Source organism: Branchiostoma lanceolatum, chromosome 10 (assembly GCF_035083965.1).
Source record: "Branchiostoma lanceolatum isolate klBraLanc5 chromosome 10, klBraLanc5.hap2, whole genome shotgun sequence".
In the NCBI taxonomy this organism is placed as follows: domain Eukaryota; kingdom Metazoa; phylum Chordata; class Leptocardii; order Amphioxiformes; family Branchiostomatidae; genus Branchiostoma; species Branchiostoma lanceolatum.
In genome coordinates this window covers 2,173,416-2,200,508 of record NC_089731.1, presented here as the reverse complement: position 1 = coordinate 2,200,508, position 27,093 = coordinate 2,173,416, and the positions used below count along the sequence as shown (strand labels likewise).

Here is a 27,093-nt window from a genome sequence, read left to right as displayed (position 1 = left end):
CATCAGCCCTCCTCCCCTATAAGCACGTCTAAATTGCCTATTGTTTTGAATTGTTCACCCAATTAAGGTACTAGTAATTTTCTACTAATTGACTCATGACCAGGACTGTAGCCTGGTGGACGCGGGCACACAAAAGTTTCCCAAATCAAAACTCGTCCCAAGAGTTTTGATTGGCCGAGAGGCGATGACGTAATTCAACTTTTGACCAATGAGCGCGGGTGTCCCGGCCGCCCACCCATGTATGGGCGTGTGTTTTGCTAATCGCCTTGGAGGCAGATTTCAAACAAAACCTGCGACCTTATAAACCGTCAACGCCCGGCACGCCTTATTCATTAGAACACCACGCTTTCTGCTAGATTTTACGCCGGCATGACGATTTTATCAGGTCCCCTGCATGTGTGAAATCCGCGGGAGAGGGCTGACTGCACCGCCGAACGTGCCCGACAGCTCGTCGGCGGGGAGAGCGCTTTGATCCCGCCGGTGTCAACTTGAGCTCTCGGTGCTTCAACTTGACTCATCTTGGCGGGAAAAAAAAGGTGTCGGCTCGTTTGTACCCCAGGTGTGAACAGGTAAGACTGTTATAAACACAGGTAAATACCGTGATAAAGGTAGTCCTCGCTAGCGTGGTCTCGTTCGATCATTTACGAAGCCATACGGTCGCGCCCCCCTCCCCCTTTACCCTTAGCCTCCTAAAGCAGTCTCTTTGCGTGGGCTTTCTTATAGCATCTGTGTACCTTACGAACTGTTTTGTGATGAAAACTTTGTTCTGATAGCTTCAGACAAATTGTGCAAAGAATAGGAGCCACCAGAACCGAGCAGGATTCAGAAAAATGCACGTAATCAGCAAAATTCAACAATATTGTAACGTTGCCAGGGAGTCTGGAATGCAGGCTAGGCTCACTCCGCCCACGTACACACCCTTGCCTGTCCTGGCGCCAATTTACTCGGTAATTAACTACCACAAAAGAACAGCAACAGCCTGCAATTCGTGTTTACACATGTTGTTCTTGTTAGAAACATTCAATTTGCTGTGCAGGTATTATTTGCGCTTGCAGAACTCCAATATTTTGTTATCTTTACCTGGGTATTTATTTCAATGCACTGTTAACCATGATGACTCATCAGTTCAGAACTTGGCCCAAATACTGCTTATTTTTTCAGCCATCTCAGCTTGAGAATTTTTGATTGCCCAACTTTCATTTACCACTGGGTTTCCCACTTGAACTAAACCATCATCTTAATTTAAAAACAATTTATAATATTATATATTTTTTATTGATATTATTTTTCCCATGTTGCAATATGATATTTTCAAACCTATTTTGTCAATAGAGAAGTTGTGTAATGAACAGATGTCAAAACATGCAGAACCCAAAATAAAATCACAAATTTGAGACAAGCTTGGGTTGTTCATAAGGTTGCGTCAAACAAGATCAGGTTGCCCAAGGTTGCACTTGAACCTCTTCCTTAAATTAGCAGTTCAGGGTTGCAGCCGACAGGTTTCATATTCTTTCTGATACTGTGATTTATTATAAGATCTCTGCACATACATTTTGTGGCAACTGGCAAGGCAAAAATCAAGATTTCACGATTGAAACAATAGTAGCAACAAAATGGGTGTGACCAGTTTGCAGTGGAGTGACCATTAAAACTACAAACATCAAAGTACCACCAATAATGTTTCAAGATTTAGAGTAGATAAATATTTCGGTAGTACAGATAATGCTGTAACATGGTCTCTCGTGACATTCTTGTAAAAATGCAGTTCAAATGTCATTAGTCGTATGACTTATCTAGAGTAGATAACTGTATGTGGAAAGTGTGCAACCATGACAGTAAAGATATTTTAAACCTTAATGGACCTTGGAAGTGGTTAGATCTAAATCAGGAGCAAAGGTCACAGTTCTATTGTAACACTGCAGCCATCTACAATGGCACCCTTGGTTAATTAGCTCTGTGTGCATCTGACCCTTGGGACAATGCCGTATCCATGGTGATGTTACTAATAATAGATAACAGTCCATTCGTGGCCTGCTATCATAGCATTTCATGTGCACCAGTTGAATAGATAGATTTCAGAATTCCTTTTCCCTTTCTGATTAACACTATAACAATGTCCAGTTCCTGTTTTGCATTGCGATGTGAAACAGAACTTAATGATAAAAAAAAGAGTGACTGGAACTGAAAGAAAACGATTGTTGGTTTTGTTTAACCAGCTCCCTCCTGCCTAGCCCTGTAACCAATACAAACTTTGTACCTAAAGGCTGCCACAGCTGGGAGAAGGTTAAACATTGAATTGAAAGGCTCTGGAGATCTGATATACTAGTAGTAGTGATAGTCAATATAAATCTGCCAGACTTGGTCCCAGGCTGTGTCTACATAATTACTTTCATTTTGAAAGTGGGTAAAGTAAGATGTTAATCTTTAGCAGCTTAAAAATAACAAGGTATGGCAGTTTTGGAATTCGCTAATTATGTTTTCAAAAATGAGTAACCTATTTGTATGTCAGGAGCCAAGTTTGACAAACTTAGAATATTCGGATACAGGGAAAATGGATTTAAAAAATTCATTTTGAATATACTCTTCAGGTGTATGTGCCAATTCTGAACAAGCTGGCTTTTGACTTTAGGTCATCAAAAGAGATGACATCCAAGTTGCAAGCGCGTCTAACCCTCACATAAAGGGGAAAACAGACATTGAAACGGATAGTGAATCTGCCTGAGTTGAAGAAATGTTCTCCTGAAAAGCAATTTGTACAAACAAGGTCTCTTATTTTAACCTCCTTGGTACAAAGAAGGCCTTTCCACACTATCATCGAAAACATGCAAAGTCACGGTTCGCCATGAGACAACATTGACAGGTGCCTGACTCTGTATCGTGCTTTGTGGAGGGACAAACACACAGACTTTGCAGACGTGGAAAAACTGTTTGTTGTTTGGAAACTTGAAGCCAAGGTTTTTGGTTTTCAAATCCCCTGTGGATACACCACACCTTCACCCAATGGTTGACAAATAGAGTCATCTCACCCAATCACTCACCCACTCATTCTATAACTTCTGCAAAGCCGTGAACATTAATCTCAACATTGTGAATTTGTAATTATGGCATAATTCAGAAAGAATAGCTGCTTTGTTTCAGGAATTGTTTACATTTCTTTGTCTTGAAAATTTGAATTAAGTTGAGCCTGTTGTTGAGAGATGTTACTTACATGTAGACAACTGCACTGTAATGGTGGTCATGGCCAGGCTTTATTTAATGTGCATGAAATTATAATTCAACACTCTAAGAGGCGTATGATTTCTGTAGGCTAGATTTGTAATGATGGTTGTCAACACATGTGCTAACAAGCCTTGTATCAGAAAAGAGCAGGGCAGGGGTTAAAGAATAAAAACAAAATTTAAAACTGCCCATCAAGCCAAGAAGGCTATCCTGTCAGGGAACTGATACTGATAAGACTTGTGGACAGGTGGTCACTTTGGGCAGGATTCTTATAATCATAGTTAATTCTTGTGTGAAAGGACCGCCAAAAAGTGGTCACATTGGCCATGTCGTCATTATGAAGAGGTGGTCACTTGTACGTGACTTTGTACAGGTTTGACTAAAGTCGTGAACTGTTACCTTGAGAAGAAATATTCATAGTTGATGATATAGATCTAGATATCATTTTTAATTCCACACTTTACCTCAGAAAAACAATAGTACCAGCGCTAGCAGCAGCACAATTTAGTTCTACAGTTGGGAAGGACATGTTAGCTTGATTCCTGACATCTTACTTGGCAGCATTCGATGTGTTTCCATATTCAAATACTGCCTGGTAATGATGCCAGTCAAGTTTCCTCGCAGTCCAGATGTCTTATGGAGTCTTAACCGAACACTCAAGCCATATTAGTGGTCCCTCCATATTCCTTAGTTCTCACAGTCACATTATTATGGAAACTTGCATGAAACTCTCATTGTCACATTTCAGTCATCTTCTTAGTACTAATATTAATCTGGTTAATCTCACTCAAATCTTTAAAAAACCTTAAGTATGGTCAAGTTGGGTACTCGACTATAGCCAAGAAATCTTACATATAAGTTATGAAACTTAAGACATTGTTTTGACTTATGTCCTTAATTTACCTCATTGCAACCCAGCCAGACCAAGACAACTCAAATCTTACCAACCACACCTAAAACCAGGTCTTGAGATATGCGCAAGTTTACTGTAACTAAGTGAAGCATGCCCTGTGTAGAGTTAAATCTTGTTTAGAAGTGAAGTGAAGGGGTCATTTTGGCATATGTCCCAGTTCACAGCCCAGTCAGTGCAAGATACTGTTATATCTAATTTAAGGCCCAGTGCTGTTTTGATATATGTGGCTAAATTCAGTGAAAAGAATTAAGAAATTTTTTTAAAACAGGTATTAAAGGAAGTCCTATAGGCTATATTATGAGGCCATTAATAAGGGGCGTTGGGTTGTTATCCACTGTGTCTAGCTATAAGGGAAGGTAGAGCCCATCCCTCTCCCTCCACCGCCTTTTACATCCCCAACCAAAGTAAGGTACCCATTTTACACCTGGTTAGAGTGAGGAAAGTTGTGTAAAGTACCTTTCCCAAGGACGCGACATCTAACCATGACCGCCTGCAGGAAACAAACCTGTGATCTCTCGGCCAATCGAAGCCACACTAAATAAGAAGCTGACAGATGTTTGAAAATTTGATGTATTGTCTCCCAGTGACATTTACTGAACTCTCACACTCTAGTCAGCCCCCAAAGATTTCACTTGAGAAACTTATGATTCAAATTCTTGACATATGGCCAAGTTAACATACTGTAAGGAAGTAAATTGGAAGTCTAGCCACTGTCCAAGAAATCTTATTGGAGGAAAATTAAGGCGTTGTCTTAAAGTATGACAAAGTTCGTAGTTACACTGTACTTAAAGTTCAGCCGGGAGAGAAAACTGTCACTGAGTCTATCAATTGTGTGAAATCTTCCCTTTTAATAGTTTTATTTTAGTTTTAAAAATCTTAACTATAAAGCGGGATTATGAGGAAGAAAAATCAGTTTTAGGAATGGCAGTCAGGGGAAAGTAGAAAAATCATGTTTTCATTAATTCATCGTTTTCATTTGCTGTTCTCCCTTTTCAGTTTTAGAATTGTTCTTTTTATATTCTGCTCATTACAATGAATGTTTTCCTTATGGTATGCCCCCAGTCTAAAATCATGTGGGTTGTAACTTCACAATGCACCAGTATAGTACCAGTTACAGTGCGATTAGTCACTCCTTTATCTCATTACATACTGATAAGAATAGGTTTGTCACGGCTGACTGTCGCCCCCCTCCCACAGGTACCCCACCCCGCCCTGTGAAACAAAAATCTGACAAACAAATGACTCATGCCTTGCATGACCTTCATGTCTGACCTTCATGTCTGACCTGACCTTTTAATTCAGTACATTGTGAGCCGCTTGTCTTTGTATTTAACGCTGTGGTTGAAGAATACTAATTGTCAACCTCCCCCATCAAAGTGATTGATGGCATTCCAATCTGACTTCTATGTTGTCTGATTTTAGTAGGAACTTAAATGGAGCAAGCAGGCAAAATAGAAATTATAAGACATGCATCGTGACTTCCCCAACCTTTTCATTCAGATACTACCTTGTGAGTCGATTGCAAATTTTTGTCTTCAAATTAACACTGTATGGTTAAACTTAAAGTGGTTAAATAAAAGCAGAGACAATACTGTAATTCATTTTATCTTCACAATAGCAAAATTTCATGGTGTAAGGAAAATGGACATTTTCACTGAACTTTAACTTCACGATGGCACCAAGTCCAAGTGATTTACAAAATTAAGTATTTTTTTTCATAAATAATTACAAAAGGTTTTTCACAGTGATGATAAGTTCACGGAACAGAGGTGACAGTGAAAACAGTGAACATAAAGTTACAGTGAAAGAAATAAGAATTACTGTAATCATCAGCCTGGCCCATAAAAGTGGATAATGTCATCAGGCCATTCCTGTTCAATTTCTTGCATGGTTGTCAGATTTTTGCAGGATCTTAGATAGACTGAAAGGGAAGATAAGAAATAAAAGAAGAAACAGACATACTTTAACTTATATCATGAGGACCCAAATATGCTCCCATATATGAGTGACGAAGTCAACGTAATTATCAAACTGGAAATTGTTTTATAAAATCTTTTTTTAAATTTTTAATACATTGATGGATAGGCAAAAAGCTAAACTGGAATGTTAAGTAAAGCAGGCATATCAGAAGGCAAAAAAATTAAATCATTGTGGTCTTACAGACCTTACAGCATCATCTTTATATAAATTTTGGTATGTTCCTGATTTTAACCTCCTTGGTTTGAACTTGAAAAGGTTTTTGAAATTCTAGAATACAGATTTCAGCTTGTTACATTCACAAAACGTTTAGCAAACTTCAGCACAAGAATATATACCTCCCTTAATATTTTGCACTTAATTAATTTTAGGATCATGATTTAGACATTGTTGAGTTGGACCAGGTGAAACCATGCAGACCTGGCGGAGTTGTGCCATCTTACCTGGCGGGGTTTAGACGGCTCTGAGCTCTAACACTGTCTGGTAATGATGACGGGACTCCGCAAATCTACAACGTACGATTGGCAGAGGAGCCAGGAGTCTTCAATTAACTGTATATTGTGTAGTCAATAGTCAACTTAACTACCCTTCTTCAGTATGTCAAACACCTGTGAGTTTTGCAGGCACATAGGGACACAGCTTGTGACGAAGTCAGTTATATCACCTGCATATCTCAGTTCACACTACAAGCTTCTATATCATAAATGTATTTAAATTTCTTTTACTTTAACTTAAGATTAAGGTTCATGTTTTTGGCTATGCTAGTTGGTTTAATTTGTACTAATGGTTTTAGATCATTACTACGTCGATGAATAGATCATTACTGTTTAGCTTATATTTTTAGTTATAAAGTTAGAATTTCATATCTAATCTTTGTTGGTAAAGAAAAATTGATAACAAGATGGTACTGAATTTAGATTTAGTAAATATCAAGTTAAAACAAATTCTTCACCTGACCATTGAAACTGAATGGCAGGTACATGTAGCTAGACTGTGTGCTATAGTGCCCCCTGTTGAATATCCAGGGAACTGCAGGTATAATTACTGCTGATAGCACTACTGTACATGTAGAGACAAGTGCTTTTTAATCAATAATGACCTTTTAGTGTAACGCAGCTTCCCAGATGCACGGCAGCAGCTGGTTATGTTACACCAGACACCATGTCACACCTGGGGTCTGATCAAACTTCTGGTGTCGTTTACAGCAATCTACCAGAAAGGTTCAGATTCAGAATTTAACCTTCTCCCTGCTGCCTAACTCTGAAACCAATAGGGAATTGGGTGCCAAATGGCTACTTCAGTGTGCTAAAGGTTAAAGTGAACGTACGGCAAAAGAGTCTCTGAAAATAAGACTCAAATCATCTATTTTTGCATTAGTTTTGGTTCCATATTTTCGGCCATCGTAGCTATATTATAGAATAATTTCATATTTCCTGAAAAGCCCTTTCCTACTTTGCTTCTTTCGGTGGCGGAGGCCTGATCTGCCAGAAAGGCTCCTTTGATGAAAATGAGGTCTGCGAGACTAATCATAGCTCTATAAGGTCTTAGCTAGGAAGAATGATTTTGAATACCTAGATTCTGGGTTGATAATTCCAGCTAACATGTAGTAGTCAGAGTGTCTGGCTGTTTCTTCTTGTTTTCATGGCTCCACTAAGGTTGGTTCAATCTTTATGCAATCTTCAAGGAATATTATTATGATTTACATATAATCCACCATTGATTTTGTACATGATGTATGCTTATTATTACATGATCATGATATGTATGCTGCAAGGAAAATTACAATGACAAACATTTGAGTTATGTCATGCTAAGAAGTTTACAGCATTTCATGTACATGTACATGTATGTGCTGCCAGTTATTTTGCTACACTCCTGATCAGTTGCAAGTTCTGCTTTCTTTTATGTATACATAGAGCTCAAAATATTGAATTTCTGTTTACTGCAGTGTATGATCTCTGAATTTCTAAACGTAGCCGTCTTTTTTTTTGCTTGCCAAATTGCAATTGTACACCTGTAGTTGAGATCTAGACCCCCAATCACGAAACCCCGAGACGCTAGTTTAAGTCTGAGTCACACATAAATGGTTATTGGCAGCAAACCTTATTGTGCCAAATAGCTCAGTGGGAACAATTTCTAGTAGAAAGAACCATGTGCCATGATGATTTAGGATTGTTATTCATATAAATCATGATTTTACTTCACCCAAAAAGGGAGTGAAGTATAATGTTTGTGTGTTATGTGTAGGGTGTGTGTGTGAGTGTATGCAGGGTTTTTTCTAGAAAAATTAAACAAGAGGGAGCACACACATGCGAGGGAGTGAATTCTATGTATTTATGGATGAATCTATTGCTGAGTGAAGGCTGTATGCTCATATTAAGCTAAAATCTGAAGTCAACAAGGGGGAGCTGGCCATGGGCTGAAACAAGAGGGTGCAACGCCCCTCTTTCCTGATTTAGATGAACCCCTGGTATGTGTGTGTGTGTGTTTGTCTGTATGTGTGTATAGTGGTATGGACATTGTCGCAAGGGAGTTAGGGCAACTGAAGGAGGTTATATAGCCTCCTCGGGGCAACAGATTAAAGATGGGAGGATAATATCAGAGAATGGACTGGCAAGACAGGTAGTTAAACATTGATTGGAAAGAACAGAAAACTGGTGGTCAGATTCTCTGCACATGGTGCCCCAACGATTCAAATAGTTAGACAAAGGGATAGATGATGATGATTATGATAATCACCCCTCCTGGATAACGCAAAGCAATGCCGCACAGTTTGGGATCTCGGCAACATCTTACCAGACAGCATTTAGTTTTTGAAAGGAATACTAATACTGTCTGGTAATGATGTTGGTGGGGTTCAGACAGTCATCATGGTCCATGTGGCATTGCTGAGGAGGAGGAGGAGGATGTAGATGATTGTTGCAAGGATGAAGATGATGATGATAATGATAATGATCCAAGATTGGGATATCAATGAAGGAACACTGTTACACTGATACTATCTGGTAATGATGTTGGTGGGGTTCAGACAGTCATGGTCCATGTGGCATTGCTGAGGAGGAGGATGTTAATGACTGGTGCGAGGATAAAGATGATGGAAAGATGATAAAAACGAGATGATGAGCTATATCAAAAATGAGAAGAGAAATGGCTTTAGATTTTAGAAGTTATGTTTTTGCATTGCTTAAGAGGAGAGCTGAATGAGAGGGATGATGAGAACTTTAATAAAAGAGAGATGGAGAAAGATGATGATGATGATGATGATGATGATGATAAATTATTCATAGAGGGAGGGGGAGGAGGAGGAAAGGTGATGACCATAGTGTCATCTTTATCAGCCTGGCCATGAGGACAATGAAAGAATGAGGCTGATCAGAAACTGTCAGTGACCATATAATGATTACAATTATCATCATGATGATAAAATCATAAAACTAATGACGAGGGTTCATAGACAGTGATGAAAAAATAAAGTTCAAGAAGGGCCACACAGCATTGTACAGCTAGACCTTCTGCATGTATGCCCCTTCCTACAGGTCATGACTATAATAAGGTCTAGAAGTTAAAACTGCAGTATAATCATCTGGGGACACTGAGTGATAGGGTTACAGACCCCACAATGTGTCCCTGAAAGAAACAGTGAAAGTGCATCAAATGCCATCTGCCTTGCCATTTGACTTAACTATAGAATCGTCTTAAGTTTCTCTGTTTTCATGTGAGCCATGGCAATTATCGAAGCTTGAGTAACAGACCTAAGGACGTCAACATTTCTAGTCCTGTCGTTTTCACAAAGAGTTTCAAAAAGAAAACATTACATGTAATTGCAATTTTATAAACTAAAACATAATACGAACACATTAATCCCATATTGCAGCAAAAGAGAAATTAAGTATTTTGAGCCTTGTTCTGGATAGGTCTGTTTCTCCTTGAAAATATTGTGCCTCTTGATGTTTTATTTTTTTCAGCCCCTTTCTGGAGAGATCTGACAGCAGGAGCACCCTTCGTATACACTGAGCCCATCCACTGATCGCATCACGATGGTCAGAGCAGAGACCTGTACACAGGAGAATCCTCCCACGAGATTACAAACAGACTCAACCTGGAACAGAGATGTACAAACAATAGTGAATTCCACTCTCACCCCTGAAGCAGAATCCCTGTGTTCGGCTGTGAGGAAAACACTAGAAGCTTCCAGTACAGAATGCCCGTGTGGTTCACATATACGACACTGGCATTCCAACTGTTCATCCCGAAGTAGATATATAAGATCAAATGCCGTTACATGGACGGACAGCGACATTCCTTTTGATATCAGGGCTTCCTTAAAAACAGAACTGCCATTACCCACTCCATGTCAAAGTTCGGACGTTTTTGCTAGTCAACTCATTGCCAGATGTTTACGTGCAATACAAGAGAATCAGACAGAGGGCACTGCTGAGACAGAAAGCAGTCCCAACCATTATAGAGTAGACTTCGGACACGCGTTGTCACGTTTACTATTGTGGAAAGAAGATGACTTCAGCATTAGAACGGTGGAACCTTCCAAGCAGTATTTGAGTGACCTTACTTTGCTGTCAGGTTTTCTGACGTTACTTACCAAAAAGACAGACGGACAGATATTACGTTCTGTGACCTTGGAAGGGACAGGAAGGTCGTCTGGTGGTCATGTGACATCAGGAACGGAGTGTGGACAGTCGGAAGGGCCTGTGGCGTGTGCGTTGGAAGGAAGTGATGGGAAGGAGGAAACTTCCAGCTCCTCAAGCTCAGGTCAGTCAGGTGAATTTTATTTTGTTTATTTATTTATTTATTTGCAAATGTAACAAGACACTACACAGTCTCTCAGGCAGCATGGCTGATTTCGAGAGCCAACATTTACAGGGACAAAAACACAAATGTATAAATAGAAAATTACACTTAACTAAGTTATGATACAGTTTAACTTAACATTAAAATTGGTCATACAACTCAGTTATGTGAATATACCTGTTAGGTGAATATACCTGTTAGGTGAATATACAGGACTTAGTTACCCAAAAATTAGAATTTAGTTGCTATGGATTTGGAAGACGCCAATTTGAAAATAAAACTTTTTTATAAACTTGAAAGTCCTGTAGGTTTTCGTACTTCCAAATTTACTATCAGGACTTTTATTTAGTGCCACACCAACATATTCAGCTACAGAGTTAAAACTTAAAGTCCTCCCCGCACCGAAGGTGCATAAGGCGGCGCCCATCTCCGTTTCGGTAGCCCTTGGGCCACACAACTTTGTGCAAGTCACTACAGCAGGGGGTTAGTCCACCGGTAGCGGTGTGTGTTTAACTGCCATTATACTCTTTCCCAAATGCTTATAAATTACAGGTTACAGTGTGCTGAATTGTAAATGTTATATTGAAACTGCAGTACATGTAATATTTCAGTACCATGGACAGATGAAGCTTCGTCAAATCAGCCTAGACACATGGAAGTATAAGCATCATTGCTCAATTGCAGAAAATATCTACATTTACTAGTTATTGTTTAACCTTCTCCCTGCTGAAGCAGCTCTTTGGTACCAAATTGTGTATTGGTGCAGGGTTAGGCAGTAGGGAAAGGGTTAAAAAAGGGGGACAAATTCGATAGGCATGGATATCATCCATATTTATTTATTTATCCATAAATTCAAAATCAAGATTGGCTTCCCTAAACTACTGTACTTGGATTAAGGTAATTAAATATTTTCTCTGGCAGTATTGAGTTGACTCCAAGTAACGTTTTTCATTACTGTCCAATCAGAGACGTCGTCGGATGACAGCTGTTCGGACTCTGCGTCCAACGGCGGCCGCGACTGTTCAGCGCCGAGTCGGATCTCCCAGGCGGAGGACGACTCTGGGGAGAAGCCGGCCGTGTCGACCAGTCCGCGCCGGCTGAGTGGGAAGGAAGTGGGACCTTACTTCTACATCGGAGGGGGAAACGGGGGGCGCCTGTAAGTTCTGATGATGTGAAAATTTGAATTCCTTCAACAAATGCCTTTTGACCCAACCAATTGGGTCCATTAGAATCTATGATAAGCATGGAATCGATGAGGTTGACAGGTCAGAAGAAGGGAGTCTGAATGAATGTTGTACAAAAAAGATTTCCAGAACTCTCATGGCAGTCTTGCCACAGTGTGACTTGTATAGAGTTATTTGATTTTTTAATTGTGATTTCTTTATTTTGATGGGACAGGCCAAAGTCAATCTACAACACTAGTCCCTAAAGGCAAGTTTATGTATACCACAATCAGTGCTGTCTCCAGGACCCGTCCTTCCGTCCCAGGACGGAAATTTGCTTCTTGGGACGGAAAAAATTCAACCCTGTCCATGAAAAATATCAATGTCATGACCTAAAACTGATGAAAATGTAAATTTGTGAGCTTAGAATGACAGATTCAACATTGAAAATCAAAAACATGGGCTCGCAAACAATGAGTGGGTCGGAAAAAAAATTAAAGCTGGACAGAGCTGCTTGGAGGCGCTGTGTGAAGACTGGCCGATTGCTGCCTACCCCTGCGTCAGGGAACCCTGCAGCAGTATAATCTAAATACTGGATACTACTACTACAGCCCTGACCACGATGTAAGTCCAGTGGGTAGTCGCAGATGTTGAAAAAGTGACGTTTCCCTGTTTGTTTGTTCCCAGGGTGGAGGACATGTTGGTGAAGATGGGGTGGCTGAGAATCCACGACAAGAACAGGGAGGACTTCAAACTCAAGTGGGTCGAGACCAAGAACCACATCAACTACTACTGCTTCAAAGAAGGTATGCAGCTAGATTCCCTACTAGTACATGTATGTAATGTTACACAATTCAAAAGTCCTCCGTCTTTCGATTTCCAATGTTTTTTAAGTTGAAAGTTTCTCACTTAGTCTGTCATTCAGTTCTGAAAGGAAAAGAATAGATCAACTAATATTAACAGTTACGGTTGTACTGTGACCACCTCAATTAGAATACACAATTTTTTAGAAATTCAATATAAAACTGTGAGTGATTGTAATCTATCAACCTCTTGGTGAAAAATCAGCACCTGCTTTGGATGCACATGTAAATGTGCCTAGAAGGGAAACTACCCTGCATTGCAAACTATGCTCAACGTGATTTTGTATTTTTTCATTTAATCACCATTTTGGAGTTCATAACCCTGACATACTTGACTTAATCCTTTTCGCCCCTTCTGGAGCATAGGGCCTCAGTGAGTTGTCTCCACCACTTCGGGTCTACGGTGGCCCTCTTTACCTCTTGACACCCCTCCTCCAAGAGAGCCGTGGTCTTCCCCTCTTTCTGCTCCCCTTCAAGTTCATAACCCATTGTCCAGTTTATCACAAACTATGGGAAATGTAAACATTTTTTGAATCCTGTTTTACTTAGGCGAGCAGCTGGTGAACAGGATCCCCAACAACGCCATCCTGACCACCAAGATCGGCCTGCTCAACAGTCTGCGGGAGTACGAACGGGTCATGGCCAAGGTCAAGAAGGGGCGATACACAAGGTCAGTTTCACACAAGGTTCCATGATTCTTTTTCACTTAAGGGAAAATCTTGTCTTCTTTTTTTAAAATTCTTTATTGCATTTCACATACAAACACACTTAAAAAGTACAGGAACTAAAACAATCATAAGCCATGGATCCGAAAGAAGCTAATACATAAAGGTGGAAACAAAATCTGAACTAAAAGTTAAATATAAGTAATATCTAATTTAATATGTAAAAACCACAGATTCTGAAGGATAACGAATGGTAAATAAAAATAACAATATCAAACAAAACTCTTTATGACAGAATCCATGGCAAATAAATATGACAAAATCAATATCAACCAAAAATGACAGAAAAATCTTTTTGATCCAGGATGTTTTAAATCATATTAACAGGATTGTGAAATCCATGTCCCTCCTAGCAGTTTCATTTTGATTTGCAGCTTTCATGAGTCATTCAGTTCTAAAGTCATGAATTTTCTTTGCAGACATCTGAAGATGGGAGACTTTTTCCCTGAGAGTTTCCGACTGGATGTGAGAGATGATCGGGAAGCTTTCTTCAACACTTATCAAGGTGAGAGAGAAAGAGTGAGTGAGTGAGTGAATGAGTGACTGAGTGGGTGGGCGAGCGAGGGAGGGTGGCTGAGTGGGTGAGTTGGTGGGTGCGTGGGGTGAGTGAGTGAGTGGGTGAGTGAGAGAGAGTGAGTATGTGAGTGAGTGAGTGAGTGAGTGAGTGGGTGAGTGAGTGAGTGAGTGAGTGAGTGAGTGAGAGAGAGTGAGTATGTGAGTGAGTGAGTGAGTGAGTGGGTGAGTGAGTGAGTGAGTGAGTGAGAGAGAGTGAGTATGTGAGTGAGAGAGAGTATGTGAGTGAGTGAGTGAGTGAGTGGGTGAGTGAGTGAGTGAGTGAGTGAATATACTCTGTCAGTTAATGAGTCAGTGTAAGTGAGTGAGTGAGTGAGTGAGTGAATATACTCTGTCAGTTAATGAGTCAGTGTGAGTGGGTGAATGAGTAAGATTGAGTGAGTGAGTATACTCTGTCATGCTGGCACAAGTGTTGTAAATTTAGACCTGAGAGTACAGGACAAGACAAGACAGAAAAACGGTGATAGGATGTCATTCTTTCCAATTCACGATGTGTTACAAACATTCCCCTCCTTATATTTTCCTCCATGGAGAGACGTGGATCTATAAGCCAACTGTGGGATGCATTGTGTGAAGTGCTGTGCGTGTATGTGTTGTTTTCTCTAAGAGTAACGGTTGTTGAAAAATATGCTAACAAGGCAAATTTTCCTTCTTCTTGTTCCTCCAGAGGGAGAAACGTGGATCTGTAAGCCAACAGGGATAAATTGTTTTTAAATTATTCTCTAAGAGTTTTAAAGCGCTCACAAGAAGTGAATCTTCCCTCTTCGTTTTCCTCCAGAGGGAGAAACGTGGATCTGTAAGCCGACGGGGATGAACCGCGGCCGGGGGATCTTCTTCATCTCGAGCCAGGAGGAGGTGTCGTCGCTCCAGGAGCGGCTCGAGGTGATGACGCAGAACAGCAAGCGGGCGCGCCTCCCCTACAAGGGGCCCATGGCTCGCGTCATACAGAGGTGGGACAGAGGGTGTTTCTATCTCCATAAAAAATGGAGATATTGTTTTGGGTGTGTCTGTCTGTGTGTCTAGTATGTTTATGTACTTTTGTAGTTAGCTTAACTTAAGAACCTCTTGGTGTATTGTGATGATATCTGGTATGGTGTTGGGAAGACGAAGGTCAAGGTCGATTTTGGGCCACCTGGTATGTGACCCTAGTACTGCAGCAGAACTTCCGTTTTTCGTATCTTTTGACCTGGATGCTGTGGTCTTAACCTCTTGGTGGCAGATAGCTTGTGATGTAAGGAAAAAGTGGTGTATGGTTGGGCCCCCTAGCAGCTTGCTCTGGAACTGCAGGGGCAATTTTTAAAATTCGTATTTTTGGTGTCCTGCTTGCAGTAAGAAAGAAGATTGAAATCTGATAGAAGGGATTAATGTTGTTGCTGCTTTTTTGCCTTGTTCTATTTGTTTGGGTAGCAAGCAATTCTTTGGAACTCTGTAAGAGATTAACTAAAATGTCAAAGTGATAGACCTCAAGACTTCTAGTAGGGGCCCATGGCTTGGGTCATTCAAAGGTGTTTTTAATTCATTTTTTGATTTCTTACATGCTGTAATTTCTAATATGATTATAGAAGGAAAAGAATTGTGCAAGAGGAATGACAGTTTTTTAATCTACTTATGACACCTTATGAAGATCACCAGTGGTAAAATTGTGAAACTACTGATCAGAAGCTTTTTCTTTCTATGAAAAAATTCAAATCTTTTTCAGTATTTTTACACTTTGAGAAGAATTATCTATGTTCCTCTTTTCCCAGGTAAATGAACAAGCTGCTGCCGAAAAACTGATATCTTTATCGCTTTTTGTCACAATTCATAAAAACTTGTCTAATTCATAGGTACGTGAACAAGCCCCTGCTGCTGGATGGTAAGAAGTTTGACATCCGTGTGTACATGCTCATCGCCTGCACCAACCCCTATGTGGTGATGTACCACCCCGGGTACGCTCGGCTCTGCACACAGGACTACAGCGCTGACGACCTCAACATCACAGCTCATCTAACCAATCAGGTACGTTCTTACAGAACACGGAACCAATCAGGTACATTATTCTTTCAGCACATGTGACAAATCGTCTTTGTTCATGAGTCAATTCAAATGACAGACTGAGTCTTGATTTAAAGAAAGAATCCCAGTGACTGTTGTGGCTTGTCTCAGACTTACACGCTAGTAGAGAACAATCTGATAGTTTTATATGCTTTTTAAAAGGGGAGAGCAATTTAGTTGCATGGTGTGTTTGTCTGCCCCTTTTGTTATAACCTGTGGTAAAAAAAAACATTCATAACCTAAAACTGCATTCGAACACTTTTTTCAAAAGTGAGATTACTATCATCCAAAGTGACCCAGGTAAGTCTAGTTCAGTAGATGATTTTGTACCTGTTTGCTTCCCCAGTGGATCCAGAAGAAGGACCCAAACTACGAGGAGGTTAAAGACGAGACGGTCTGGTCCATGGAACACCTCAACGACTACATCAACGACACCTGCGCCGACGACAAGGGGCTGCCGCAGGATTGGGTCTTCAACGGACTCACTGTAAGTCATCCTACTTTCCTTCATAAAGCCCCTATCTCACTCGACTGGACCCACGGCACGTTACCGGCGTTGCTGCATCCTGCCATGCCTTTAAGTATCAGACTTTTCAACCTAGGATTGATGTGTTCAAAAATTCATATTTTCCTAGAAGTAGTAGAACGATCGTAGAGTGGAACTCTACGCAACCAAGTACCGTGGAAGCATCCTCATTAGACAGCTTTAAACAATGCATGCAGTTAGATATGTGAAGGTTAGAGGTGACAGGTCGTTCGGTGTAATATAACCAGCTGCTGTCGTGCTGCGTGCCTGCGAAGCTGGTGTGTTATGTTGAATGGTGGTTATACCAGCTATACAGAATACAGATATGCTGCATCATTATATGCATGTTAAGAAATTGTTTACTTCCTGGGATAATTGTACCGTGGAATAGCTCACGGCGTCTACTTGTTACTGGGTCCCGCTTTAATCTTGATCCGGGCTAAAACAATTTGGGGTCCCGGCTGGGCAGCCGCAGGGTGTCCCATGGGGATACATAGGAAAAAAAAGTTAAAGTGACCCGGGCGTCTTGAAAAGACGCATAGGGGTGGCGCCCATCCCCGTTTCTATAGCCCTTGGGCCACACACATGTGTGCTAGTCACTACAGCAGGGGGCTGATCCGCTGGTAGTGATGTGTGTTTAACTTCCATACTCTTTCCCAAATGCTGAGTGCTAAGCAGAGAAAGCAGTATGTACCATTTTCAAAGTCTTTGGTATGACCCGGCCGGGGTTGGAACTCACGACCTACCGTGTACAAGGCGAACACTCTACCAACTCGGCCATTGCACCGGTTATAATGGCCTGGTTAGGAGCATACATAGGAGGCACGCCCGAAAGGAAAAAAAAAGGCTGTGAACAGCTCAGCGGGTCCCCTTTTTCCAGCATTAACTTATGTGAGACAGTCACACTTAATTGATGATAAAACACCAGTCAGTTTACATCGGGGAATACAGTAGCTATTTGGAATCTCCAGAAAAATTGATGTTCTACCATTAAGTTTCACATCAGTGTGTAGCTCTTAATGTAACAAGTACAGTGATGTAAAAATTATTATTCTGCAATGTTCATAACTGTAGATATCATTAATAAAAAATGTCAGCAGACTGCAGGCTAGTTGGTTAGCCCGCTGAAATGAAAAGCTAGCCCGGAGATGTGAAATCACAGAACTCGGGTCTAAAATTGTTAGACCGCGGCTCTAAACTTCTAGACCGCGGGGCAGAACTGTCCAAAAGCAGGAAGACCGCGGGGCAAACTTCAGACTGCTGGGATAACTTGAATGAAAAGCTGTGTCAGAAAGGTGTGAGAGGCGGGGCAGAGAGGTGGGAAAGAGGCGTGAATTGACAGTCTTACAGGAAACACTCCCAACTTAAGTCTGCAGGGCTTCGAAATTAGACCGCGGTCCTGCATCTCACACTTGAGGTCCAAATCAGTTGATGTGAAAAGTTCATATGATAACAGTTACAACTTACATGTACATTTTCGAAAGAGCAACAGATGCTAATAACCCTGACCAATTCATCATTCATCTGCTTGGAGATCAATACAGGGACCTGAGATTGTTTCCCTGCTATATACTAGAGATCAACTGGGATTTAAAATTTGATAACTCAAAATGTGCAAAGAGACAAATTACAGCTGTGTTGTGTGTTGGTCAGACAGTATATTGACCATACAATTGTCCTAGGTAGGTGTTGCACCTACCAGCAGCCTGTTTTCACACATTGGTGGTATCTTACAATATTCATTTATAGTTGGCCTTTTGTGTGCAACTGATTTCCAAAACCTCTGGCTCCCTGTTGGTGTAGGTGAGGGCAAGTACAAGATAAGTTCATCCAGTATAAAGGCATGTGGTTGCCATTTGACTGCAGTAGATTCATACATTATGAGTTGAGATGTGATTGAATGCCACAAGTTATTTGGTTACAGAGCATATCTAGGTTTTGCCTCAAATCCCTTTCATATTGGGACTGACAATGAGATGTATTTGGGATCTTCTTGCTTTTATACCGATCAAATCATGTCCTTTATAGCCAAAACACAATCACTCAAAACAACTGAATAAATTTCAAAATCATCAGACGTTTGAAACTTTCAGACCTTATCCAAGCAAGGAGGTTAAAATTGATCCAAGGTCCTTTGTCCTTTAAACCTAATTATTTTATGCTTTTCTTATGCAGGTTCAAACCTCATGTTTCGAGCCATGTTGGTGACATACCAAGGAGGTTTTATATAAAACCTCCTTGGACATACTTATCATTTTTGGTTTACATTCTACTTCAATGTGTTACATAGCTGAGGAGAGATGCCTTTAGGTCACTTTTGTAGTGCGGGAACTGGAAATACTAAGATAGGCTTAGCACATCTAATTCTATAGATTGTTCCATTTGACATAGGAAGTTATGAGATTCCGAATTAAATCTCAGAATTTTATCCACTTGTAGAGTTTGAATTGTCTTTACCTGAACGTCTAACCTTCATAAACGACATATGAAGTTGATATGAATCGAAAAATCAGGCTAGCTAGATCTAGAGTTTGTTCAAGCCTCGTTGGTTCTAGGTAATATTTTGGTTCCAAATCCTACAATATGGATCTTTAATAGGCAGTTAGGGGGAGAGCTCATATACCCTCGTTCAGGAAATTCAAGTAATTATTCGCTTCTTTGTTATGCGGCTTCAAACTAGCTCAGCTATTGTCCTGGACAAGCAGTGATGCTGTCAAATTATCAAGTTGATTCAGAAGTAATTATCACACAGGGAGTATACTGTGTGTGTCAAAGAGGCATTCATACCAAGAGATCTTGAGCTAAATGTTGGCCTTGCCTTGGGTCATGGGATGGGAGCCTGGAAATCCTGGCTGATCAGAATACAGAAATAACAATCTTCTACCCCACAACTGCTTGATTGAAAATCATGTTAGCCTTGGCCCTCAGGTCTTGGTATTACATGTACTATACATATAAGTCAGTGTGTATTTAAAGCAAGGAGGTCTAAACCTCCTTGGTATAAGCAAGGACATTATATATTGTCCTTGGTGTAAGCTGAGGTATGATTTCAAAGTACAGAAACCTGAAAATTCACTTCTGGGATAGATAATGTATTCAAATGGGTAAACCAGATGTTGGGTAATTAACCTAGTAGGTTGTATTCAACTTCAGATGAATCCAGGCAACATTTCTATGTGAACTAAAAAAAAATTCTTTGAAAACAATGTAAGACAAATTTAAAGTTTGATTTGTCTGCCCTACCCCCAACCAAATTAGTTCAAGTGCATCCCATATCATCCCTACAGCTCACTAGTGTCTGAACAAGATGATTTTAAACCTCCTTGGTCTGAAGGACTATTTTATTTTCGTGCCTTAGATTGGGTCACACCAATTTAATTTCTTGGTTAACTTCTTTTTTTTTGGAAAATAAAAATCCGTTAACCAAGAAATTAAATTGGTGTGGCCTTGGTGATCTCGGAACCAGAAATGTACTTTGCATAATACTGGCCAGCCAGCCAACCTCTCACTTCACAAAGCTGGCTTATGGCATGCCTGTGTTGTTATTTGTCTATACCCAATTGTTGTTTAGTTGAAGTAAGGGCATTATTCAGAATAATGTCCTTGGTTGAAGACGGCATTTGCTTTTCTTGTGAAGCCATTCATGTCAATTGTCTGTTGTCTCAACCAAGGAGGCTATAGAGTTTGTTAGCCTAGACCCTATGTTTATAGCACGACTACCAGGTCAGATCAACCAGTGGCACTTGGCTCCATTTATTGGGAGATTTTTTACTAATTTTAGTGGTTAATTTGTGAACATGACATTTATCATTTTTTAAATCTTTTTTCATTTTATTATTTTTTAATCATTTAAAAAATTTTTTTAGATTTTATTTATCATTCTTTTAAACTATCATTTATTGTGAGATTTTGTAGTTGTTAATTTGTGAAATGAACGCTCCAAGCCAGATTCAAATAGCCTCAAGCCAGCTTGTTCCAAGCTGCCTATTGAGTTGAGGTGATCTTATAATCACTAAGACAGTTCATCATTCTTTGGTGTGATTGTGACAGGGTTTGTTGAAACCTTTACTGAGTCCTCAGGCCATATTTTTTTTTTCATTCCTTAAAGTTTGTTTGACCAAATTTTAAACCAGGTTTTCTTAACCTCCTTGGTTTGACATACATGTACTATATACCAAGGGTCAGTCTCCATACAGATCAGCTCCCTTCCAGCAAAGATAAATAATATTATATTTCTATACAGAAGTAATGATGTACTAATGCACCTTGCTTCCCCATTACGACTGGGTAGCACACATTCCCTCGAGGTGATGTTGCAAATCGTGGACACAGCTCCTAGCCTCCCGACCAAAACCTCTGCTTTTTCAATACCCAGTCTTGATCCATGGTAGCCGAGAAATTCTATCTTTCCATGTACCAATTGTCTTTTGGCTCTATGCAAATCAGTGTAATTCACACCTTGACATTAATTGGGATATTCACAGCCAATACAGACATCCCTGAAAGAACAATAAATTCTCACGCATCCCCCCTGTGCTTGATTTAACTTCCTAAGAATTCCTTCCTTCCTAGAGCACTGGCATTTACTTTAAAATTAGCTAATAATGTCTGGAGATGTTTTCTTGGGTGCACAGTGCTCCCATCAAACTTAGCTGTACGTGCCTAAATGATGGACAGCTAAGCTGAACTGTCAATCTAAAAAAAAGAAAAATCAGTATTTTTAGCTTTCACAGGACCTCTGCTTTTACCAAGGAGGTTTTATATAGGTCCTCCTTGCTTTTACTTAGTTACGTCCTACCCAAGAGGTATTTTACTTCCCCTCTTTCTTGCAACAAGGAAGGCACATAAAGTGCTTTTCCACCTGAGTGTGTGAATTTGTTTCAGTATAAAATCAATTTGTTACATTACAAGTTTGATTAACACATTTGTCAACAGTTAACTTATCAAACATTCTAAGACATATTTTTCCACAGTTGACAATAGTCATGCCTGGCCATGGCTGCAGGTCAGACTCTGCCAAATAAAGCAGTTGGCATATTCTATAAGAGATGGTATGATTTGTCCTACTTCCCAAAGCCTAAAATCCCACATGATTCTTGTTTACCTATCAATGTAGGTCTTCAACTTTAATAGCTGGATAATATGCTCTTTCTGAAATCAGTCCAAGGTAATATAATCTCAGTTTTCTGTAGAGCAAAAAATAATGCACAACTATTGGAAAGTGGCTCAGCTGTGTTCAGTTCTGAGGACCTAACTATCAGCCCCTTCTACGTTTATTTTAGTATGTGGGGTTCTGTTCAGGACCGCGGCCTATCCCCCTTGCTTAGACTTTTCATAGAATTTATCATATATGTGCTAATTACACAGGCTGGCCAGGTGTGATTTCTGATTAATTCAGTCACTTTCATGGTGCTGTATGTAATGCAGTCTACATGCAGGCTGGTCTGTCAGCCCCGCGGTCTAACTCACCAAGTCTGGGGGGAAACTTCATAAGCCTGGGGAAACTCTTTCTACCCTGCGGTCTAAGCAATTTTTAACTTCAAATATATCGATAAGTTTATACACTATGGCAATAAAAAAACAACCTAATAATGAAGACAACATAATCTTTGAAATGGTATGTAAAAGTTTCCTGTACATCCAGGGAAAAAAAAGTTGAAAACTAGGGATTTCAGTCAGGGAGGTTCTAGCTGCCTTCGAATCCGGAAACTGTACTTCTCGATTTAAACTGACTGGTGTTATAACCATTTCCTGTTGTGTGTTAACTTTTCCAGCGCAGTATGAAGGACATCATGCTGCACTGCTTCCACAGTGTCATGCACAAGATCCAGTGTATAACTCTCTGGGGTACTGAATAGATGATAACACTACAAACCAGTCATACTAATGATAACTGTTTTCTTTTGTGTGTTTCACAGCGCCGAATGAAGGACATCATGCTCCACTGCTTCCACAGCGTCAGGCACAAGATCCAGTGTCGCCTCGGCTACTTTGACCTCTACGGCTTCGACTTCCTCCTGGATGAAGACATGAAGGTCAGTCCTGAAGGGTCAAGGACAAGTTTTCCTTAAGGAATTTTACAATTTGAACAAGAATACATAAGTTGCCATTAGGCGATTATTTCTGAAAGACTTTGAGTCCTATTATGAGCGGAATGTTGAAAGAGGTTGGTAGATAATGAACAGCCTTTTCAAGCTCTTTACCTTTTTGACCTTGGAATTAATTTGACCTTGAAAATGATCAGCAGAGGGCTACTTCTGAGTCAGCTGCTAGTATCCGTGACTTTTGTATGTAATGCAACTTCGCCCACTTAAAATGCACAGTGAGAGAATGAAATATGCTAGTATCATCTATTCTGCAAAGCCTTAACAATTTTTTACTACTCCCGTGACGTTATGCTTATAATTTTGTGGTCCCTCGTGTCATGAAGATGTTGCGTAGTCTTTGAATGAATGACGCACGCATGTCTCGACGCCCTGTGGCACTAAATATGCTCAATGATGTCTTTTTGAACCCAAGGTGACAAGAAACAGACAAAACAGCCTTTCAATGTGTAAAGTGTAAAGTCTGGGGCTTTTTAGCACTTCTCTTACATTGTACCTTATGACTAGCTCCTACACATCAACTAAAAGGAAGTCACCCGATCGCTCTCCTTCTAAGACTCTTAAGAAAAAAAACTTAAAGATTTCTCCAGGAAAAACCTGGTGACTGTGCTGTATTAGTTTTGATCAGTAAGTTACTGCTTTACTGTAATTCCCATCAAAATAAAGCGTCATGGTTTTTCATTTTAAACAATCTCTTGTAGTACCAAAGTTAGTGTATCATAAAGGTGTCAGCCCATCATTCCATTCTTCACAGAGACCAAACATAATGGAGGCAAATGAATACCAATGGTTTCCACGGGTGTGTCTGTTAGATAGATCAACACCTTGTAAGCAGCACTGTGCGAAGAGTTAGTTTGAGTATGAGTATGAGTGCAGTCATCAATCCACTCTTGACCAGACATATAGAAGTAGTCAAGTTTAACCCCCATGATTTACTGTGTTATTTTACCACTCAGGTGTATCTGTTAGAGATTAACGTGAACCCTGCCCTGCACACCAACTGTGAGGTTCTACAGGACATGATACCCCCTCTGGTGGAGGAGACCGTCCGTAAGTACAACATGTCATGTACTGTTGGACGTTGATAGTGATTCCTCTTAATTTTTAGTCATGAAAATTAAAAGTGTAAGTCTTTATTGTTGGTGTTGTTTGCAATGTTGTTTTGCAATCAAGTTCATTCATTACTTAATTTCAAAAATTCTAAATGATCCTTTCCTCATTATTTCGCAATTTATCTCTCTTACATGTAATAATGCTCTGATACAGGTTGGACATAATATTATGCCATTTTAATGTCTTTTTATGTCATTTTCAGGCGTGAGTCTTGAGACGTTTGAGAAGAGCCGTAAGAACCAGTCCATCCTGCCGCTCACCAGCATGAAGAACTTCCAGGTCATCTACAACGGCGACCCCACCCTGCACATGCCCAAGATTCCTCCTGCACGGGGGGCAGAGGCCCCGATCCCCAGGTCACAGGTCAGTACAGGTCATGGGTCAATTAAGGTCATATGTCAGTCATAGGTCAGTTACTTTAACCTCAACCTGCACCTACCCAAGATACCTCCTGCACGGGGGGCAGAGGCCCCGATCCCCAGGTCACAGGTCAGTACAGGTCATGGGTCAGTAAAGGTCAAGTCAGTACAGGTCATAGGTCAGTTACCTCAACCTGCACCTACCGAAGATACCTCCTGCACGGGGGCAGAGGCCCCGATCCCCAGGTCACAGGTCATGGGTCAGTAAAGGTCAAGTCAGTACAGGTCATAGGTCAGTTACTTTAAGTTAATCGCACCCTGCACCTACCCAAGATACCTCCTGCACGGGGGGCAGAGGCCCTGAACTTTTAAGAGGATGATGAGCTGCTTTTCTCATCTTTGAGAAGACGACGTCACCGTTAAAGTAACACAACAAAGCATCATTAATTTTGTAACATCATTTGTAATGTGTTCCTCATTAAAAATAATGTCCTATTTTTCAGTTCACACCAAGGAAGACCAAAAGTGCGGCTCCTCCCAGAAGAAGACCTGTCACCAAGCCCTCCGGTGACGGGAGCGCACCTGAAAACAGCTCCACCGACCCTAAAGCCACCACCACAGCACCAAACAGTGTTAAAAACACACAACCCACCACCACAGCACCAAATAGTGTTAAAAACACACAGCCCACCAGCACCAAATCTGCTGCATCATCAGCCACACAAGACACTACGTCCAAAACAACGGCTCCAGACGGACGAAGGTCAACATTCAAACCCGGGATCCTCAAGTTTGCCGCTTCTCCGCCCCCGAAAGGCTCAGCGTTACCCAAGGTCCCTCCCACGGGGGTTAAGACGCGCTACACGACGGTGAATAAGACAGTCCTGTTGGCTCCAGGGAGTAAGGCTGCGTCGGCTACGGTTAAACCTGTCGGTGTATCTACACAGACGACGGAAGTCGCACAGAACAATGCAGAGGGAGGTTTTGAAATAAGTGAGAAGGGTGAAGGTTGACTTTCGGGTTAGGGCTACATGTTTGCATATTGTGTATAAGTAAGGCCACAACAATTTAGTTTGTTGGTTTTCAGATTTAAAATAAAGTAAATTGGTAGATCAACATGGAAACAGAGTCTGAAGAGAAAGTCTGTACCTTGGTACACACAGTTTGAATGTCAAATTTGAATTTATTAGAATTGCAACAGTACAATACATGTGGGACACAAGCGGCTATTGATGTTGTCGTGACCCACACATGATATACTCGTTTTTTACACCTGGGTGGGGTGAGGAAAGTCGTGTAAAGTGCCTTACCGAAGGGCACAACATCAGTGGCGTCAAGGGACCCAAACCATGGGTGGAACAGTTGGGTTCTGGGCCGAAAACCCTGCCGTTGCGCCACACGACCCCACCCAGTTTCAGGGAATGAAAATAGTTTTCCTTCTATTTTCATGTACTCCTCTTGCTAGATGTATTGCTTTGCAATGTCTGAGAAACAAGGAAATTAATTTCTGTGGCCTTAGGGTTGAGTTAAATTTGTTATATTGAGTTTGTTCTGTACTATTCCTATGTTTAATTATCATTTTATGACCTTTATTTATCATCTGTATGTAAGGGCTCCCTTGGAAATCAGCTGCTGAGTCAGCTGAAGGGACTACCCTAAAGATGAATAAATAAATAAATAAACTAGTTTAGGGTTATCAGGTTAATATCAACTACATTTAGAAGTGAAAAAGGTGTTGTCGGGATGACGTGGTGTCAAAAATTACAAGGTGCTTAGCATTATTATTATTGTTATTTCAATGTGTGTTCATATTCCAAACAATCATGCAGTATTCCAAACAGGTCTGCCAAATACGATGTAGAGTGTATGTTGATAATATCATTGTTCCGTTAGTCAGTGTCTTCCTTTGCTGCTTGATCCTTGATACTCTCAGCGTTGTCAATCAGAAACAGGACAGTTTAGGAATGAGTAGGTGAAAGGCTGCTATAGTATTATGGTTTTGACTACAAGTTTTACGGATAGGTATTTTACTCAGTGTTAATTTGTGCTTAACCTTTAGCACACTAAAGTAGCTATTTGGCTCTCAATTCCCATTGGGTCAGGCAGCAGAGAGGTTAATTTGTTACTATTGCTGCTATTATGCTGTCATATGAGTATTTTGCAATGCAGCTTGTACCAATTCTATGTGACACATGGTTTCAGGAATTTACAGTATTGTTATTTCTATGTATTGAGATTGTGATTTAATTTCAGGTTGCTGCTTCTTGACCATATTTCCTTAAGTCGACTTTGTGACCCTTTCAGATTCTGTCAGACATTATTATCAAAAACGTCAGGAATTATACTGATAAAAATTATGTGTTTCCTTATTGCAATGATGTAGCCCCATGACAAAAGTGATATGAATATCACAGGTGTGATAGAAATGTGTGAGATTATACTCTGGGTGTTATGTGACAAGAAAGGAAGACTTATTTGGGAAATTTAGTACATTTGATATAGATATTCGTTGGTGGCTGCTTTGTACATTTTGAGATTAACGTTGTGTGCACAACTGAACGACACAACTGGTTTAGAATCCAGTAGCCTGGATAGTCGACTGAGATGTCTTTGTGAGATTGTATGTGTAGATTTATATTGCCAGACTTTCATGCCAGTGTTATATAGGAATCTATTATGTCATACCAATAAAAGTCTGATGTTTTTGTTGCCAGTTAA

At 40.4% G+C, this 27,093-nt stretch overlaps 1 protein-coding gene across 2 annotated transcripts; it reads left to right on the top strand.

Annotated features, from left to right (window-relative positions):
- The first annotated feature begins 264 nt into the window (after positions 1–264).
- LOC136443282 (protein polyglycylase TTLL10-like) lies at positions 265–27,093 on the top strand. Of its 2 annotated transcripts, none has more exons than XM_066440461.1 (13): positions 265–569; positions 10,075–10,876; positions 11,882–12,071; positions 12,766–12,884; positions 13,491–13,611; positions 14,086–14,171; positions 15,018–15,189; positions 16,066–16,237; positions 16,620–16,760; positions 22,718–22,834; positions 23,860–23,953; positions 24,219–24,379; positions 24,879–27,093. In XM_066440461.1, exons 2-13 carry the CDS (start codon positions 10,147–10,149, stop codon positions 25,386–25,388), a joined length of 2,613 nt encoding a protein of 870 aa, XP_066296558.1. In that variant the 5' UTR covers positions 265–569; positions 10,075–10,146; the 3' UTR covers positions 25,389–27,093. The 2 variants fall into 2 exon arrangements, with proteins under 2 accessions (XP_066296558.1, XP_066296557.1); XM_066440460.1 differs by having other exon boundaries at positions 10,075–10,885.